The sequence below is a fragment of the Zophobas morio genome, unplaced genomic scaffold (genome assembly GCF_036711695.1).
Source record: "Zophobas morio isolate AGI-343-1 ecotype UQ-CSIRO unplaced genomic scaffold, CSIRO_AGI_Zmor_V1 ptg000030l, whole genome shotgun sequence".
NCBI lineage: Eukaryota > Metazoa > Arthropoda > Insecta > Coleoptera > Tenebrionidae > Zophobas > Zophobas morio.
The window spans coordinates 9,341,452-9,359,313 of record NW_026972135.1 but is presented as its reverse complement, the minus strand read 5'-3'; the positions used below and the strand labels follow the sequence as shown (position 1 = coordinate 9,359,313).

The following is a 17,862-nucleotide window of genomic DNA, read 5'->3' as shown; positions in this document are numbered from 1 at the left end:
GAAGATTTGCGTTAGTATCTATTAAGATGGCACAAAGTCCAGACGCTATCTTGCAACGAGCTATTCATTTCGAAGAGACAATCCGACAAATACGCGAAATAGTAAAAATCGAATTATTAAAACTTCAACCTCTTCAGCTGCTAGACGTCTTTCCGATGTTACCTAATTTTTATGCAAAGGATAGAGACATCAAGGATTCTTTGCCATGTGTAGAACATTATAATTTTTGCCATGAAGATGTAAAAGATGGACCACCTTCAACGAAAAACCAATGCCCAGAGTGCTTAATCCAACGACAAAGCTGAAGAAACGAATTACTGCTCTATTCATATTTAAGTCAATATATGTAACTATGAAAACATGACTTCCTACCTATAATTTGTATAGACCCTTTTAAAAATAAAATCGCAATAAAAACCATTATTATTATTATTAAATATTCAATCTATTTTAAAATAGTATTTAGTTCCCATACGCTGTGCATGCGAAATTTTAATGTGCCAACTGCACCGTGTGTGATAAGCTGCAGGAAAAGGCCGACTCGGCGGCCCCTCCTCCACTCGAGGTCATACAAACACACACGCATAAATACGATTGACAATACGCTCCATTCAGGGTCCCTGCGATAGTCGAGATGCCGAGGTGACGGTTAGCACGAGATCGGACGACGTTCGATTCCCGCATAAAGACGAGGAAAAAAAACTTTTTTTCATAAATTTAAAAATTGAGCGCCGCGCGATACAGCGGTGGCGCCATCTTCTATCCTGCGCGCGCACCACACACACCTCTCCATTACAACAATAAGCGAGAGCGAGACGACAAACAGGGATCCAAAAACGCCACGTGTTAGACAAGGAGAGCGATACCGTTTCAGTAGACCGGAAGTCCATAAGATTTACACGGAGCTTGTGTGACGTCAGCCCCATTTATTAACTACTTTTGCCACTTGTTAAAAAACTCGAGTTATGATTCTCATTTATACCATTTTAAATCAGTGCGTCAAATTATCAACCAATGTTAACAGTCGCTAGAATTAGACGAAGATAACACTAGTATGTAGTGCACATTACAACGAGTAAGAGAAAGACAGAGAACTGAAAATATGTCGACACTATTTTCATACATGTTGTTCCACACTTTGCTGCCCATAACCGTATCTAGGTTACTAAGAAATCTCTGCTTAGAACAAACTAACAAATACACAAACACCGGCGATTGTATGAATGAAGAACCGACTTGCGCTAGCAGAATTTAAGGGTTTACTGCGCAAAATCGTAAATTGCTAGGTTTAAACAAAGACCTACAAAATCATACTCCTGCGTTCCCATGCTGTAAAAGAAGATGGAAAGCAAAACGCATAGTGTACATGTTGGCCAAGAACGTATGTTCGCTTTTGCATAGGATCACCGTATCTAGGTTACTAAGAAATCTCTGATAGCAACTATCACTTTTTTTGCTTCCCGCCACTGGCAAAATACTCCATACGTCTTCTCGTATTTTTCCTTTGATTTCGCAGGGAACAGACTCGTGCAAGTTTCGCGGGCAGCATTCAAAATATCCTGACTTACGGGAATATTCCGTGAATCCATTTCTGATTTAGTTTAAAATTGTTTGACTGTTGTTGTATGCGAAAAACAAGTTCTGCTTGGTTGCTACGTTATTGAAAAGCGTTACCTACTATTATTTTTTATTCGCACTTGACTTTTACATAATATTTAAAATTATTAACGTGTAGCTGGTTCAGTGAGCCGAAACTCTTTTATTGATTATTGCACTCACATGTCACATGATGTCAACTGACCAATCAAACGCGTCAATATTTGTAAATTCAACCAATCAGCATACAATTACGTGATAATTGCACACTGTGCAATTACCACTACCGATAATTATCACTAGCCAGATGTGCCAACTATAAGATAAGCAAGTACCAGTTAATTGCAAAAAAAAACAAGAGGTTACTAACCAAATATTTAATTATGAAACTAAGAATTGTAATTAATTATGGTACAGTTGTAGTAATTTACAGGGGTTTGTGTGCTTGGTGAAGTAGTAACTATATTTTTAGACATTTGTACCAAAGCAGACGGTGCGCAATTTGTGGATTTGTTATTAGACTCTTCCATAGCCGTTGAGTTGGCGCGTAATTTGTCAATCATTTGATAATGATGATCTCCATCGAGCTGAAGGTATGGTTTGATGGAGAAAGTATTGGCATGACCGGTAATCTTTATAAGCTGTTCTTCACCGACTCCCGCTTTTGCAAGTTGCGACACTGCAGTTGACCGTAATGAATGATTACTAATCTTCTTTTTCTTTATGTCGATGCCTATTTCTTCTGCGGCGGTTCTTGTCCATTTCCCCATTTCATTCCTTCCAACGGGTGAATTTTTGAACCATCCTACAGAACTAGGTTCTCTCCATGCAGGATTTGGCGTTAAAAATAAACGATCGGTGGTTATATGTTTACCTCTCTTGCTCAGCATTTTTTTGTAGAGCCTTAAATAATAAAATAATTATTATTTTGTATTTGAAACAGTATTTAATTACCTAACAGGGCAAATTCTAGGATCTGTGGTGTTTGTTGCAAGCCATTTGCTGTCTGTTAATTTATGGCTACCTCCTTGAGCTGTTTTGGAAAAAATACAATTGTATTCTATTCGCCCCGTAGGCAAACCACAATTATCACTTTCTTCCTTAAAATGTTTGATAGTAACGTTAACACCTTCACATCCCCTCCAAGCTAATTCTAATCCAGCCACATAAAAAAACATTTTCTGTAAACCATCTGGCGTGTCTTCGTTATAAATCTTTAGAATCTTGTTGTATTCTTCTAGAGTCAAAATTGAGGAACTAGTTTTGCGTTTTTCCGGTTGTATTTGTAGGTTCCGGCGTTTTGCGTCGCGTGCATTTCTACTACCCTTGAATTCCAGGTCAACAAAAGGATCAAACTTTATACCAAATTTATTGAAATACAGTTCTTGCAACTGCTTTGCCGTTACATTCCACATCGTTTTTATTACTGCTTCTTTGTAGTCATTACCATCGACTTTTTTCATATTGTACCCCCAATCTTTGAGGATGAATGCTAGTTTTTCCGTGGAAGTGTTTCCATCAAAAACATATTTGCGTTCACCGCAAAACTTCTCAAATTGCCTCCAGATTGAATTTCGTGAGTTCTTCGTATTTAGCGGCGTAATGTTTGTAATAGAATCATCAATTTCTTTTGGCGTGTTACGACCAAAACGAAAATTGGACATGGTTTTTTAAACCCACACAAATTTTGCAAAATGGCTGTTCTTATTTACTTGCGTCGCCATAGTATCGCACACCAAACTACTTCGTAAATCATTATAAAATTATTTTTAAAATGTTTGTTCTTGCAATAATCTGTTGAATATATTGCGTGCATCACAATGAAATCGATAATTTTGAACAACAATAATCTCTCATGCTTGTTGCCTAAGAAAAATGCACTCGTGCTAAAGCACTCGTGCGTTTTCAATGCAACAAGCATTCGAGTTATTGTTGCTCAAAATTATCGATAACATTGCGATGCACTTAATATATTATAACTGATAACAATATATATACACAATCTCAGGGGTTATTAACAAGTTATTGCACACAAAATAATCCGTAAACACAAAAGTCGTTACACAGGAAAAATAGTCCTTAAACGCGAAAATAGTCCTTGAGCACGAAAACACGAAAGTAGTCTTTGAACACGAAAACACGAAAGTCTTTGCACACCGACACTAAACAAACGCGATTCGTCGACCCGGTGGGACCCCTCTGGATGCGCCACTGGATGTTTGACTAACGCGATTTGTAGACCCGGTGGGACCCCTCTGGATGCGCCACTGGATGCTTAACTCGTCCAAGAAGCTGTTCACTCCCGACCACCAAGACCCCTAGGATGCAAGGCGATGCTGAGATGAACAAAATGCTATCGAGCTTTAGAATACTCTAGCATGTACTTCTTGTTGATTTCAGATGATTTCAAGAGCTTCTTTATAGGGTAGACGGGCGGAAGTGGTGCGAGGGTGTTAGCCGACAGCGCTGCCTTGGGGTGAATTCAGGTAGTGCCTGAGGGTAAATGGTACTGCCTGGGGGGATGCCTGATGCGTGGGTGCGCTAGAGGGCGTTATGAGTATTGTTCGTGTCGCCGGGATGAAAACAGGCAACTAGCGGGGTGCGCAATGCAGGGATGCGCGAGAGGGCGCAGGAGTTATCATTCGTGTTGTCGGGTGAAAACAGACAGCTGGCTGGGGTGCCAGATGTGTGGGCGTGCCAAAAGGAGCAGTTGAACCGAACTTTGTTACAAACGCAAATAATATCTGGTTATGAAATGCGAAAAAATAGTATACGCGCCTCGATAGAAAAGTCTTTTCACAACTCGTATGGTTTTTAAGTTACTCGTTCGCTTCGCTCACTCGTACTCAAACGAACCATACTCGTTTGGTAAAACTTCACTTTTCTATACTTGGCACGTAATGTACTATTTTTCTTTAGTATATGGAGTATACCCAACCTCAAACACTATCTGAACTTTCTGTGAATTTTTTAGTGTTGCATAGTGTTATTAGTTTGGTTAATCGTCACTGTCGAACAATTAGGAGTGACCGTGTTTTCTTATCAAAGTTATTAAAATATTTACATACGTTATGCCATCCCATGAACTGATTAGTCTAGTGGTCATAAGCAGTGTCATAAGTAACTCATTAAGGTATGTACATATTAACCCCATTCAATATAGTTTCAAATTCAGCAGTTAATTATGGTATTTTCAGAATGTCCTTACGATCCTTACGAGGGCCCCATCTAATTTACTTACATATCTAATCAAGACAAAAGAAAAAGATTTGGTAAATATAATATATACAATGGATAAAATAAGATAAGATATAAATATGTACTTTAACCATTAATAATAATAATAATAGGCTTTTATTTCCATTATACAACAAAGTGTATGGAATACGTCATAAAAAAAAAACAAATTGAACATGCTAAAACTAGCGCAACTAATTAACAAAAATTTTCATTAATGGAATACAGACTCCTGTCTATGAGATGTTTCTTTAGCATATCCTTGAATGCCGTAATATTTGGCAATACCATTACATTTTGCGGTATTTTGTTAAACACTTTCAGTCCGTGAATATAATGAGATTTTGTAAATATTTTTTTACTTATTGGGATGTGATACATGTTTTTATTCCTAGTATTTAGATTATGTTTCTCAGTATTTTTGCGAAATAGGTATATATTTTTAAAAGTAAACACACAGATCTCAGAATTAATTTTTGAAGGGAAGTTCTGTCGAAATAAACTTCGACTAATTTTTTTATTTCGAAAATATTAAATACAAGGTGTCGCACGACATGCATAGTTGGCGCTAAAACATCTTAGCATTCACGTGACAGCTTTAACACACCTATTTTGCAGGAAGCTCAAGATGTGGCGAAAATTAACAACAATAGTATCAAAAAATTTAATCATCAGAAAACGACACTGGATTTTAACTCTATGTGAAGTTGTGGTCCCGATCATGTTATTCGCTTTAGTGGCCATTGCTAGATCAAAAGTTAATGGAATGAATAAAATACATATCGAAAAACCTACATTTCATGACCCCATGGATACATACGACATATACCTACTCACTTAGATGCTGGGGAAATAAACTTTTGGTACGCACCAGGCACGAATTTTACAAGAACAATAATAAATAAAATTCAAAGGAAAATTAAAATACCAGGAGATCGTAATAGATTATCTAGAAACAAAAAAACATTAAATTTACGATGTATTATGTTGTAGGTGTAAAAGAATTTGCCTCTAACAGTGAACTGTTACTAGAGTTTGATGGAAAAAATACTACAACCATGATAACCGCTATTAATTTTAATGTCGATGATCCACATCATTTGAATTATGACCTAACTCTGTATACTAAATATTTTAAATGGAACACTGATAAATTATTTATACCTTAGTTCAGTTCAGAAAAAGAAAGTAAGTGTCGTAAGTTTTCGTAATCTGTAACAAACATAATCCGTTTTCAGGAGTCAATCATTATATATATAAAGGTTTTGCTGCGTTACAAATAGCCATAGATACATCTTTCATGGAATTACATTTACATAATCAAGGAGCGGAACATAAAACGATTGATTTTTCTTTACAAAGATTTCCAGATCCACCTCGCACAATTGATTCCGGAGTCAATAAATTATTTGTCTACTTTTTACCAATTATAACTATTATGAGTTTCATATGTTTATTTCCGTCAGTATTACAACGAGTTGGAGAAGAAAAATTTTCAGGAACTAAAGTATCTATTATATGCTATTCCTTACAAATATTACTGTATAAAATTTTTTAGGAATATATGAAAATGACTGGTTTGAATTCATCTTTAATCTGGTTGGGATGGTTTATACACGCTCTGATGACCACTATATTCACCATTATAATAATTGTGGTAATGATGAAAGTGCCACTGTGGGGAGTCTCATATTCATTGATCGAACATTCAGAGTGCACAGTTTTGTTTACACTCTTGTTCTTGTACTGTATGGCAACTATAACCTTCTGCTTTTTGATTGCCTGTATTATTGACACACGTAAGTATATATATCTGGATAAAAATTCAATATTAGGTATATAATAAACTTCATGGATGGTACGGTTCGTTTGGTAGTTAATTTCGTTTGTGCTTTTCCACATACCTACATTTTGTTGCTAATAATTTTTTGACACTCCTAAACATCAATCAACTAAATATCATATTTTAAGATAAATGAGACCATGCATTTTGGCAAGCGAGCTACTTTTTTTTTTGTTTTCGTAAAGAAGCCGAGAATGAGTGTTAAACTTTTTCGGGATTAGGGGTATTATCATTCGGTGCAATTATTTTTTTTATCCGCATTTGACACTCACGACCGAATCCCCTACTTAACCTAAAAAAGTTTTTATTGTTGATTCACTGGGCTAATAATGTGAAATTTTTGTTGTGTAAAAATTCTCACCACAGTCCAAAACACATCTGTACAATCAATTTTTCATAAAGCTTGTAAAATGCTTTGTATGTGTGTTGACTAGTTATTGCGATTTTGTTAACTTGTTGATATGTTTGTTTGTTTTGTTAGTTTTTTATTGTGTATTGAAAATATTTTTTTAATAATTTATTTCAGCTTCCATTGCAACAATAGTCGGAATGTTATTTTGGATTCTATCATACTTTATCCCACAATCATTTTTGAGTTTCCATGAAGTTTTACAGTGGAAATATAAAATCACTTTTGCTATTTTCCCTAATATGGCACTTTATTATGGTTACTCTTCTATATTCGTATATGAAATGACAGGTTATTATAGTCACAATTCGATGTTCATTCAAATTATGCCAATACAATTTTTAGAGGTTGGCATTCAGTGGAGCAATATTTTCCAGCCAGGAAGTGGAGCCGATAACGATGTAACGATGGGAAACGTTTTCATAATGCTGATATGTGACATAGTGTTATTCATGACGCTCACACTTTACATAGAAAATGTTAAACCAGGACAGTACATAATTTCAAAATCATATTATTTCCCGTTAACCAGCTTTGTGACTGTAAGATTTTTTTTTTTGAGTTTATTACTTTTCTTGTGGCAAATTTATTTTCGTTATTAGAATTATGATGTACAAATTTATTGTAATGAAAAACTCCCTTTCAAGAACGTTTGATAGCCTCAAAAGTGAATGCTTGATGAATATTTCTTTTTTTCTGTCACAATTCTTTGTAGATGCTTATAGGTCATGAAATGTTTTAGTTTGTAAAAAAAAGTATTGGGCAATTGAAGCGAGGAAATCGGGTTCAAAACGCATCGGCAGGGAAATTATTGCAAGAATTTGAAAAGGGATCAACACAAACACCGTGTATTCAAATTATCAATCTTCAGAAGAAATACTCCCATTGTGTGGTCGTGGATGATTTAACAATGGATATTTACAAAAATCGCATCACAGCATTATTAGGTCAAAATGGTGCTGGAAAAACCACCACAATGTCTATTCTAACAGGTAATATAGGTACGCAATTGTTTATAACATGACTTAATTCTGTAAAATCATAAGGAATGATCAACGCAACAAATGGTGTTGTGTTAATTAATGACAAAAACATTCAGACACACTCAGATGACGTTAGGCACCTAATGGGTCTTTGTCCACAACACAATCTACTGTTCCCAGATTTAACTGTTGAAGAACATCTAAGGTTTTTTGCAAAAGTAGGTAGTGGTCCTAAAACTATGGACCCTCTTATATAATTTTTTTTTTGTAGTTGAAAGGTTCCAATGATAGCAATGAAGATGTCATAAAGATGTTACTAGAGCTTGGAATTTACGAACAAGCAAATACAATGGTAACCTCCTTATCTGGTGGAATGAAACGAAAGCTCTGTCTTGGAATGGCTTTAATTGGGAATCCAGAGGTAATGTTTCATTGCTGTAAAAATCTTTTGGGGGTTATATTACATATCTACATTGTATCATATTCAAACTAGTGTTAAATAAATATCTTTTCAAAAATCGTACAAAATATATACATAAGAGTTTTTGGTAGATTTTGATTTTGGATGAACCAACATCTGGAATGGATCCAGAATCTCGTCGAAAAATTTGGAATTTGCTGCTGGAGTACAGAAAAACTAAAACCATCTTGATAACTACACACTTTATGGAAGAAGCTGACGTACTTGGAGACAGGATAGCCATCATGGTAGACGGCCGATTGCAATGTTATGACACACCATCAAACCTGAAGACGAAGTACAGTAAGTAATCTTTGTAGTTTTATTTTTACAAACAACTTACATGTGACAAAATTTTAGATACTGGTTATCGCTTAAATTTATTACTTGATTCAAATGCTGATAAAATTGAAATAGAGAAAACCGTCAAAGCGCATTTTCCAGGTGTTCAGAAGATTCGGCAGAGTGAAGACTCTGTCGTCTATCTATTGCCACTTAAGCAAGGAGAATTTGCAGGAGGGATTAGTGCTTTAGAAAAGAATCAAAATACTTTAAGAATTCAAAGCATCAGTATGGATTTAACAACTATTAATGATGTGTTCTTAAAGTGAGAATCGGTGACTGACGTGCAATCATTTTAAATTACGGTTTTTGTAGGGTTGGTACTAACCAAGATGGCATTGATGGCGAAATTAAAAAAGCAGTAGAAACTTTATCGGAAAATGGTACGTTTTATCCAGTAATATTCGTCTGTACACCTTTGAGCATACTGAGTGATTCAGCTTGGTATTCACACGCATATGTTTGAAACTATTAATACAAATACGAAATATTACACACCATGTTAAACTATTTAATCATTTTTTTGAAGTAACAATCAACTTAATTGTTTGTATTTATGAAATCTGACTGATTTCTTATTCTATTTTAAAACCTTAATATCCTCTCATATGTATTTAAAGAAAAAAGGAAGACAAAAAAATGTTTCTACTAACTACAAACTCCTAAAGTTTTCAAAAAAATTTTGTTCATTTTTCTTATTACATTAACATTATTAGTATTATTGTTACAAACTTGATTTTTACGCATCATGGATATCTACACTAGTAATAAGTCATAAGTCATATTTAGAAATTGTTACAATAAATGTGTATAATTTTCAATAATTCTGCGACACCACTTCAAAATTTTATCAGTATTCTTTTTTGTTCCAGGTTGGCAAGCAAATTTGCATGGTAGACCCCGCACTGTAAATCAACTTTTAGCACTAATAAAAAAACGTTATTACTTCCTTAAGAAAAAGTATCTCAATGTGATTCCATTAGTAAGTATTTTCGTCATTAGTTGTAATGAAAAATTAGTACAGTACCAGCCAGAGTAACTATTTGGGACACTTAAAACCCTACAGAAAACTTGAAAGCGTTGGCGCTTTGTCAGTTTTAAGTGTTCAAGAAACTCTAGTTATAACATTTTAATAGCTAATAATCAATAACATAACAAATTTTAAAGTAAATTAAATAGCACTCTCAACCATGTGAGCTTCGAGAACAGGAAGTGTGGTAAAGTGTCAGCTCTAATAATTTCAAATTCATTAATACCCACTGAAATAGTACTTGCTGGTCACGATGTACATTTTGACATAATCTATTTAGGATTAGATAGATACGGAAGGCGAGATTTACTTTTTCGGTGTCATAAAATTTCGAGAAAATTTTAAAGTAGCCAGCCGCCAGATGGGCCTATTATTTGCTTCCACCGCTTACACTTGAGAAGTAAAAATGAGCTATCAACTTTGTGTTAGTCATAAAAGCATTTTTTTAAACACTATTGTACCTATCGTATGTAACTGACTCTAGTTATCTTTATATACAGGGTGATATTGAAAGGTACGTACAACAAAATGGACAGTTTTTTGCGAAGTCGAAGAAGCCTGAAAAATTTATTTTGTGTTATCAAAATTATAAGGGAAAATCAACCCTTATTCAACTTTCTTAGACGCTACTGAAGGATAAATAGGTAAAATTAATTTATTTTGGTAAATCCTAGCAACTGTAACAATAAAACTTTTGTCAAGATTAAATGTTGCCATAGAAACAAAAGATGATCTTTTTATCAGAGGCATACAACGAATTTGTACATAAATTTTAATAATTTTTAAATTTTTTTAACTTTTAGCACCCTTGCTTCGAGACCAATTGCCGATTTTATTTTGTACGTACCTTTCAATAACACGCTATATAATTAACGGGGGTAATCAAATTTTAATTAATTTTATTTCAGTTTTTTGTTTCTATCTGCATTTTTTTATTGGCCATATGGTTATCAAACTCAGACAGTTATGATGGTGGTGGTCCATCAATTAACTATTCCTTGCAAGTATATGGAAAGCCCAAAGTGTACTATGGTGGTGAAAAGTCTTCAGATCCTGTTATCAATAACTTGAGAGATCACTATAAAAAATTTATAACCGATGAAAACGGAGAAGCCGTATACAGTAAGAATATTTCCTATGGTATGTGTTCTACATTTTTTTATTTGTTTTTGTGTGAAATTTTGTTGGGGTTGCGCACCATAAATACACACCGTATATCGTTTCTGTCGTGACTCATGAAATACCAAAAAACAACTGTCTTCAAAATTTTTTTTTAATTTCCCCATTTCATTAAAGAAAATTTAACAAGCATTTGTGAACGAAAATATGTACCCCGAAGTACGTATTTTGTCTAAATGTGTATTAATTTATATCAAATATTTTCAGAAATTCCAAGCTCCATAATGTTTGAATATATGTTTTACCGTTTCATTTCAAAATTGATCGAAACATCGTGAATGTGGCTATCCGTATAGGTTAATTGAAATTAAATGTCATTTATAACTTCCAAATATACAGGGTTGCTAAAAAGTATGGAAGCAATTGATATCTCGGGAAGTCGGGAACGGTTATATACTTAAACATATTCAAGCTCTATTTTTTTTTAAATAGCACCACTAGTCAAATCGTCAAGTGCAGATATAGAACCTGTCTAAATTTATATTGACATGCATTAACTGCCAATTTAGTAATATCTCCCCAACCAACACGTCAAATTAGATTAAATCAAGATGATTAGGTATTACCTAACTAAAATTAAAATTTATTTTATGATTTCAGACATAATAAAAGAAGGTGTCAAAAACATAGCCTTTTACAAGAAGCACATGATCGCAGCGGTTGAATTCAACCGTACTTCAGATGGAAAGAGAGTCATAGTAAATGCCATGTATTCATCCGAATCACTGCATGGAGTACCAATTTCGATCAATCTTGCAACGAATGCAATTGCTAAGGCATGGCTCGGTAGTAATTTTTCCATTAATACTCATAATACGCCCCTGAAACCACTGTGCTCTCAAGATGCACCTTTTGAATTGTCCGAGAAAAACGTTGCAGGTGTCTGGTTAACCTTGATTCCTATAAGTAAGACGATTCATTTATGTGAATTGATGATTTACACTTTAATTTATAGGCATACTTTTCTTAATGTGTAATTTTATCGTATTTCCTTATACCGAAGTATCAACACATTTCATGCAAATCCAAATTACTGCAGGAATTAGAACATATTTCTACTGGCTAACAAATGTTGTCTTTGACGTAGTATTTTCACTGGTTCCCATGATGATGCTGTTTTCAATTCTGTTATTAGTAAATCAGCTTGTCTATAATTGGCGTGCTTTCAATACAGCAGACATTTATGTAAGTATTAAGTGCCAAATATGGTTTAAATTTTGTAAATACTGATCTCGAAATCTCATCAGAAGTTACCACTGATTTTCTATTTTTTCAGGGGCAATGTTTGTGATATATGAAACTTACATAATAACAGCCTTGCCATTTACCTATCTATTTAGTTTCCGAAAAACTACAACAGGAGCTTTTGCCCTTCTTCTTATGTTGGGTATGTTTTTCGGCCTTGTTCCATCATCAATCATCGCTGCAGTGGAATTTTGGAAAGAAGAGAACTATATTAAAATTGCAAACTGCTTAAAACCGGTGTTAATAGCAACAAACCCCCAATTTGCTCTAAGTTATATAAACTTCAAGTTTGCGAAGAAATATGTTGAAAATTTCAACTGGAAATACATGGACCCAAATAAACGCAATCATATTTGTAACACCAATCATAATCCCTGTTGCAGTGGTATGTATTTCTCATTAAGTATCTATTTATGCAGTTCAGGTTGTATTGGACGCTCACAGAAGAAACCTTTGTCGAAATTTACAAAAAAATTATACTTTACAATATCTAGTACCTATGTATATTGTCCAAATGCTTTTGGTTCATTGTATATAATACTGAGAGTAAACGTTTTATTGTCGACTGAATACTTCTGTGTTTCAGGAGAAACAACGGAATGTCACACGTACCAAAATTATTTTCCAAATGAACAACTGGGAATTGGAAACGATCTTGCGTTAATGTTTGTGGCATTTGGACTATATTTTGCACTCTTAATTTTCATCAATAGTGAACTTTACAAAAAAATTGTGCACGTCTTGAAATATCCACACTCGTTTAAAATATTTAATAACCGACATAAAAATAGTGAAAGCGAAGAAGATTTCATCGAAGATGCATCTCTTCAAGTTAAAAACTTAACTAAAACATTTGGAGCCAAAAACGTGGTGAAAAAGTTAAAATTTCATTTAAAAAATAATAAATGCTTTGGATTACTTGGTGTCAACGGTGCTGGAAAGTCTACCACAATGCGCATGTTAACGAAGAATTTGTTTTTCGATGATGGTAGTATTATTTTAAAATCAAAAAAAGAAGCAAAGCAATTAACAATAAACCAATCACAGGTAATAAAAATCTTAATAAATGAAGCCTATTCGTCACTGTGTATTTTTTAGTACCTACTCTCAAGAAATAGGGTATTGCCCTCAAGAAAATTGTTTGAATTACTATTTAACTGGACGAGAATTAATACGTGTTATGGCATACTTAAGAGGTTATGAGAATAAACACATAGAACAAATAACTGACTGTTTATTGATTTCATTTGGTAAGAAAATTATATTGTAGTCTTTTACATGTATATTTATGTACATTTTTTCTCGTTTAAGGTTTAAATCAATACGCTGGTCACCCATGTTCTGAGTACAGTGGAGGAAATAAAAGAAAACTAAACTCCTGTATGGCATTTTTAGGATCTCCTAAAGTCATTTGCCTCGATGAACCCACAACTGGTGTTGATCCAGCAAGTCGAAGGAAATTTTGGCGTATATTGTCCTTATTCAAGCAGATGAAATTATCATCTTTTTTGCTTTGTTCTCATAGCATGGAAGAATGTGAAAATTTGTGTGATGAGTACGTAGTTAGGTATGATGTATCAAACTTTGAAACGAGAATTTTATTTGTAGAATGGCAATTATGAAAAGTGGTGAAATTAAAGATCAAGGGAATCTTTTGTGTCTGAAAAATAAATACCGAAAAGGATTTAAAATTGCTGTGACACTTAACAGTGAAACAAGCAACTCAGAAGAAATAAAAAAGCACATATCAGAAAAGTTAAACGCTCAACTAAAAGAAGAATACGCTGTAAGGTTTTATATTATTAAAAAAAAATCCATATAAATAGATTTTTTTTATATTTATAGAATACATTAACTTACGAAGTCCTGCATGATAACCAAAGGTTGAGTGGATTGTTTTCGAACTTAGAGAAGATGAAGGAAATCTATAAAGAACAAGTGGTGAATTATGAAGTGAATGCAATTTCATTAGAAGATATATTCTTAACCATTGCTGAAACTGAAACAACCCCTATACTCTAGCTAAAACTAGTGGTAGCTTATAGTAAATAAATACCAATCTATTTTGTATACAGGGTGCCGCATCCAAGTCTGGATATAGGGAATTAACATGCGAATTGGTTTTTATTTTATAATATCTCCCCAGATCACTTTAAAGCTATTATTGAGTGATGGCTTTGTGGAGGTCGAAGAGGGCTATCGGCCAGTATTTTTTTCAAATCGTTGCATCGCGCTCATTCACTGTAAAAAGGTTTTAAAAATCGTATTTTGAAATTCGCGCCCGATCCGAATTGTCGCGAAGTGTTCCGTCGTACTGTCGAAGTTCGGCGATCGCGTATTTTCATTATCCATGCAAAATTCAAATGTCAAAGTGAAATTAGAAATTATTGTCATCAGAAATCAACGAACAACTCAAACTGATTTATTTTATCCAGTGTGATGATTATTGTAGGACAAATTAAACGGAATAAATGCACAAATTGATCCATTCATTCGTCATAGTGCGCGACCCCGTCAAACGAGCCATCTCGAACTACAATCAGACCGTATCCAAAAAGCCCAAGATGAAGACTTCAAGACTTCGAGCAGCTGGTCTTCCTCAAAACCCCATCAAAGCCCATTGGCAGCATTGCGACATTTTCTGGGAGCCCTCAAGCTAGGAATGTACTCGGGCTGCCACACTCAGTAATCACTGAACGACTCAAATTGAATTATTTTATCCAATATGACGATTATTGTAGGTCAATTTAAACGGAATAAATGCACAAACTGCACAAAATATTTTATTAGGTTATGCTATGTTCTACTGCGATTAGATGAAAAAGCGGGGGCCTGCATGTTCTTCAACAGTTAATTTAATTAGTAGGTAATTTGGATAAATTTCACCCTTTTTTTTGGAATCACTAAAGATTGGAAGTCAATTGATTTTACATTCGTTAAGCAGGGATGGATTTTTTGCCTCCAGGAAGCATCTTCATTACAGGAAATTTTTGAGAGAGAAATGTAGAACATTGACTCATCAACATTTTAAAGTATTTTTCTCTATTACGAATGTGTTTTGGGATTCAGAAACTTTTGTATTACTGTTTTATTTGTTAATTGTGTTAACAACAACAAAAATAAAAATAATATTTCGCAAAATAAAGTTACATTTATTTTCAAAGGTGATAAAAATTACATAAAATCAGGTGGGCACGACGTTTTCTAGGGGTCTTAAACAGATGAGATAGAAGAATTTCAAAAAGCATCATGACAAAAAATTGAAGCCTGGGGACTACTTCTCACATATAGAGTTTTACGAAGGAACGCTTGAGAGAATCTAGGCTGATGGAGAGTTTTTGAGGAAAATTTGTTTTACTGACGTTCATTTGGTCTTAAGGGAAGTTATAATCGTCAGAACGATCAAATTTGAGCATTACACAACCCTCACGTGGTCCATGACCTTCGTTATCAATGGCGTGCAATTGTCAGTGTATGACTGGGGCTTCTAGGACATCATGTCATTGCACCTTTTTTCATCGAATCCGGATTGAATGCTCAGAAGTAGGATAATATGCTAGCTCAGCAAATACTTCCTGGGACTCGAAGGGTGCGGCATCTGCAGCAGGTCTTTTACATCCAGGACCAAATCTCCAGCCATACAGTTCGCATAAATGTTGTTTATTTGAACCAGTATTTTTCCGCAATGTTGGAATGGAAAGTTTGCACCGCCCCATTGGCATGTGCAATCGCCGGATATAAACCCCTGAGAATTTTTTCTTTGGAGATTTCTTCACGACCATCTGCATTCAGACAAGCTATACAAACAGAGAAGCGCTGAAACAAGCAATCCAGCAATATTGTCTTCAGATTTCAACTAAAATGCTGATCAACACGCGTAGGAGTTTTGAAGATTGGCTTACTTACTGTACAGCTGCTGAGAGCAGTCTTTTTGAGCAATTCTTGAAAATAGTGCAATACTTCTCCAGATTCGTACAATATTTCATTACTTCATTCATCAACAATTGTTAAGTTTTGTTATTTGTAGTTATCTAAATGGTTCATTAAAAGGTCCTCTTCAAAAGCGCCAGCTATTTTGATGGTAAATCTTATCATCACACAATAAGAAAAGCGGGCCCTCGCTTTTTCATCTAATCGCAGTAGAACATGGCATTTTAATGAGATTTTAGTAATAAAGACTCGATCAGCACCAGCAACATAACCTAATAAAATATTTTGTGCAGTTTGTGCATTTATTTCGTTTAAATTGACCTACAATAATCGTCATATTGGATAAAATAATTCAATTTGAGTCGTTCAGTGATTACTGAGTGAGGCAGCCCGAGTACATTCCTAGCTTGAGGGCTCCCAGAAAATGTCGCAATGCTGCCGATGGGCTTTGATGGGGTTTTGAGGAAGACCAGCTGCTCGAAGTCTTGAAGTCTTCATCTTGGGCTTTTTGGATACGGTCTGATTGTAGTTCGAGATGGCTCGTTTGACGGGGTCGCGCACTATGACGAATGAATGGATCAATTTGTGCATTTATTCCGTTTAATTTGTCCTACAATAATCATCACACTGGATAAAATAATTCAGTTTGACTTGTTCGTTGATTTCTGATGACAATAATTTCTAATTTCACTTTGACATTTGAATTTTGCATGGATAATGAAAATACGCGATCGCCGAACTTCGACAGTACGACGGAACACTTCGCGACAATTCGGATCGGGCGCGAATTTCAAAATACGATTTTTAAAACCTTTTTACAGTGAATGAGCGCGATGCAACGATTTGAAAAAAATACTGGCCGATAGCCCTCTTCGACCTCCACAAAGCCATCACTCAATAATAGCTTTAAAGTGATCTGGGGAGATATTATAAAATAAAAACCAATTCGTATGTTAATTCCCTATATCCAGACTTGGATGCGGCACCCTGTATATTTGAGTACATGTAAACTGCATGCGCGGCCTGAGCTGCGTTTCAGCTGTAAAACATATACAATTTTAATATTTCTGGCTGTCAAAATATTACCTAGATTTTAGAAAAAAATAAAATATTTATATTTCACTACTTTTTGTTGTGTGTACATTCTTTGGTGTTGAAGATAAAAGTACTCTTATTTTAATATATGTATTTTTACACCCATTGTATAATGGTACAATTGTATTTTTTCTTCAGTGCACCACAAGTAAAAAAAAATCGCTGCATAAGTAGGTACATTTTTTAGATTTTCTAAAAATATATTTAAATACATTTTTTCTTGCTCAAACATAAACTTTTCTAATATTAGTTATGTTATTAGTGACTAAATCTGCAACGTAATATTTTTAGAAAAAATAAGGTATTCTGGTCATAATGAAATAGTGCTAAGAATCGCAAGGAAGAGGCAGATGTTGGCCACTTGCGTTAACGCAACTCACTCCTGAAACGTAACTTTGTGGCACCGATTTGTGTATCAATTAAATGTTGCTTGCTAGGGGTGATGAATGAAGACATTTGTGTCGAATTTTCCGTTGCAATTTGTAGCACCGAGTTACGTCACTTCTAGTAAGT

At 34.5% G+C, this 17,862-nt stretch overlaps 2 protein-coding genes across 2 annotated transcripts; one reads left to right on the top strand and one right to left on the bottom strand.

The window, feature by feature from the left end:
- Positions 1-1,883: 1,883 nt before the first annotated feature.
- Positions 1,884-2,824, bottom strand: LOC135139044 (uncharacterized). The gene is made up of 2 exons (XM_064069125.1): positions 2,551-2,824; positions 1,884-2,499 (listed from the first exon to the last, which is right to left on the bottom strand). The coding sequence occupies exons 1-2, from the start codon at positions 2,772-2,774 to the stop codon at positions 1,986-1,988; spliced, it is 738 nt and encodes a 245-aa protein (XP_063925195.1). The 5' UTR covers positions 2,775-2,824; the 3' UTR covers positions 1,884-1,985.
- A 1,558-nt stretch (positions 2,825-4,382) lies between these two features.
- On the top strand, positions 4,383-14,441 carry LOC135138511 (uncharacterized). The gene is made up of 24 exons (XM_064068487.1): positions 4,383-4,729; positions 4,794-4,868; positions 5,452-5,770; positions 5,827-6,021; positions 6,072-6,340; positions 6,392-6,632; positions 7,203-7,376; positions 7,431-7,627; positions 7,828-8,077; positions 8,132-8,286; positions 8,340-8,489; positions 8,621-8,831; positions 8,889-9,135; positions 9,186-9,253; positions 9,743-9,852; positions 10,809-11,040; positions 11,680-11,985; positions 12,035-12,298; positions 12,356-12,709; positions 12,911-13,371; positions 13,423-13,525; positions 13,636-13,879; positions 13,933-14,110; positions 14,170-14,441. Exons 5-24 carry the CDS (start codon positions 6,134-6,136, stop codon positions 14,344-14,346), a joined length of 4,329 nt encoding a protein of 1,442 aa, XP_063924557.1. The 5' UTR covers positions 4,383-4,729; positions 4,794-4,868; positions 5,452-5,770; positions 5,827-6,021; positions 6,072-6,133; the 3' UTR covers positions 14,347-14,441.
- The last annotated feature ends 3,421 nt before the right edge of the window (positions 14,442-17,862 follow it).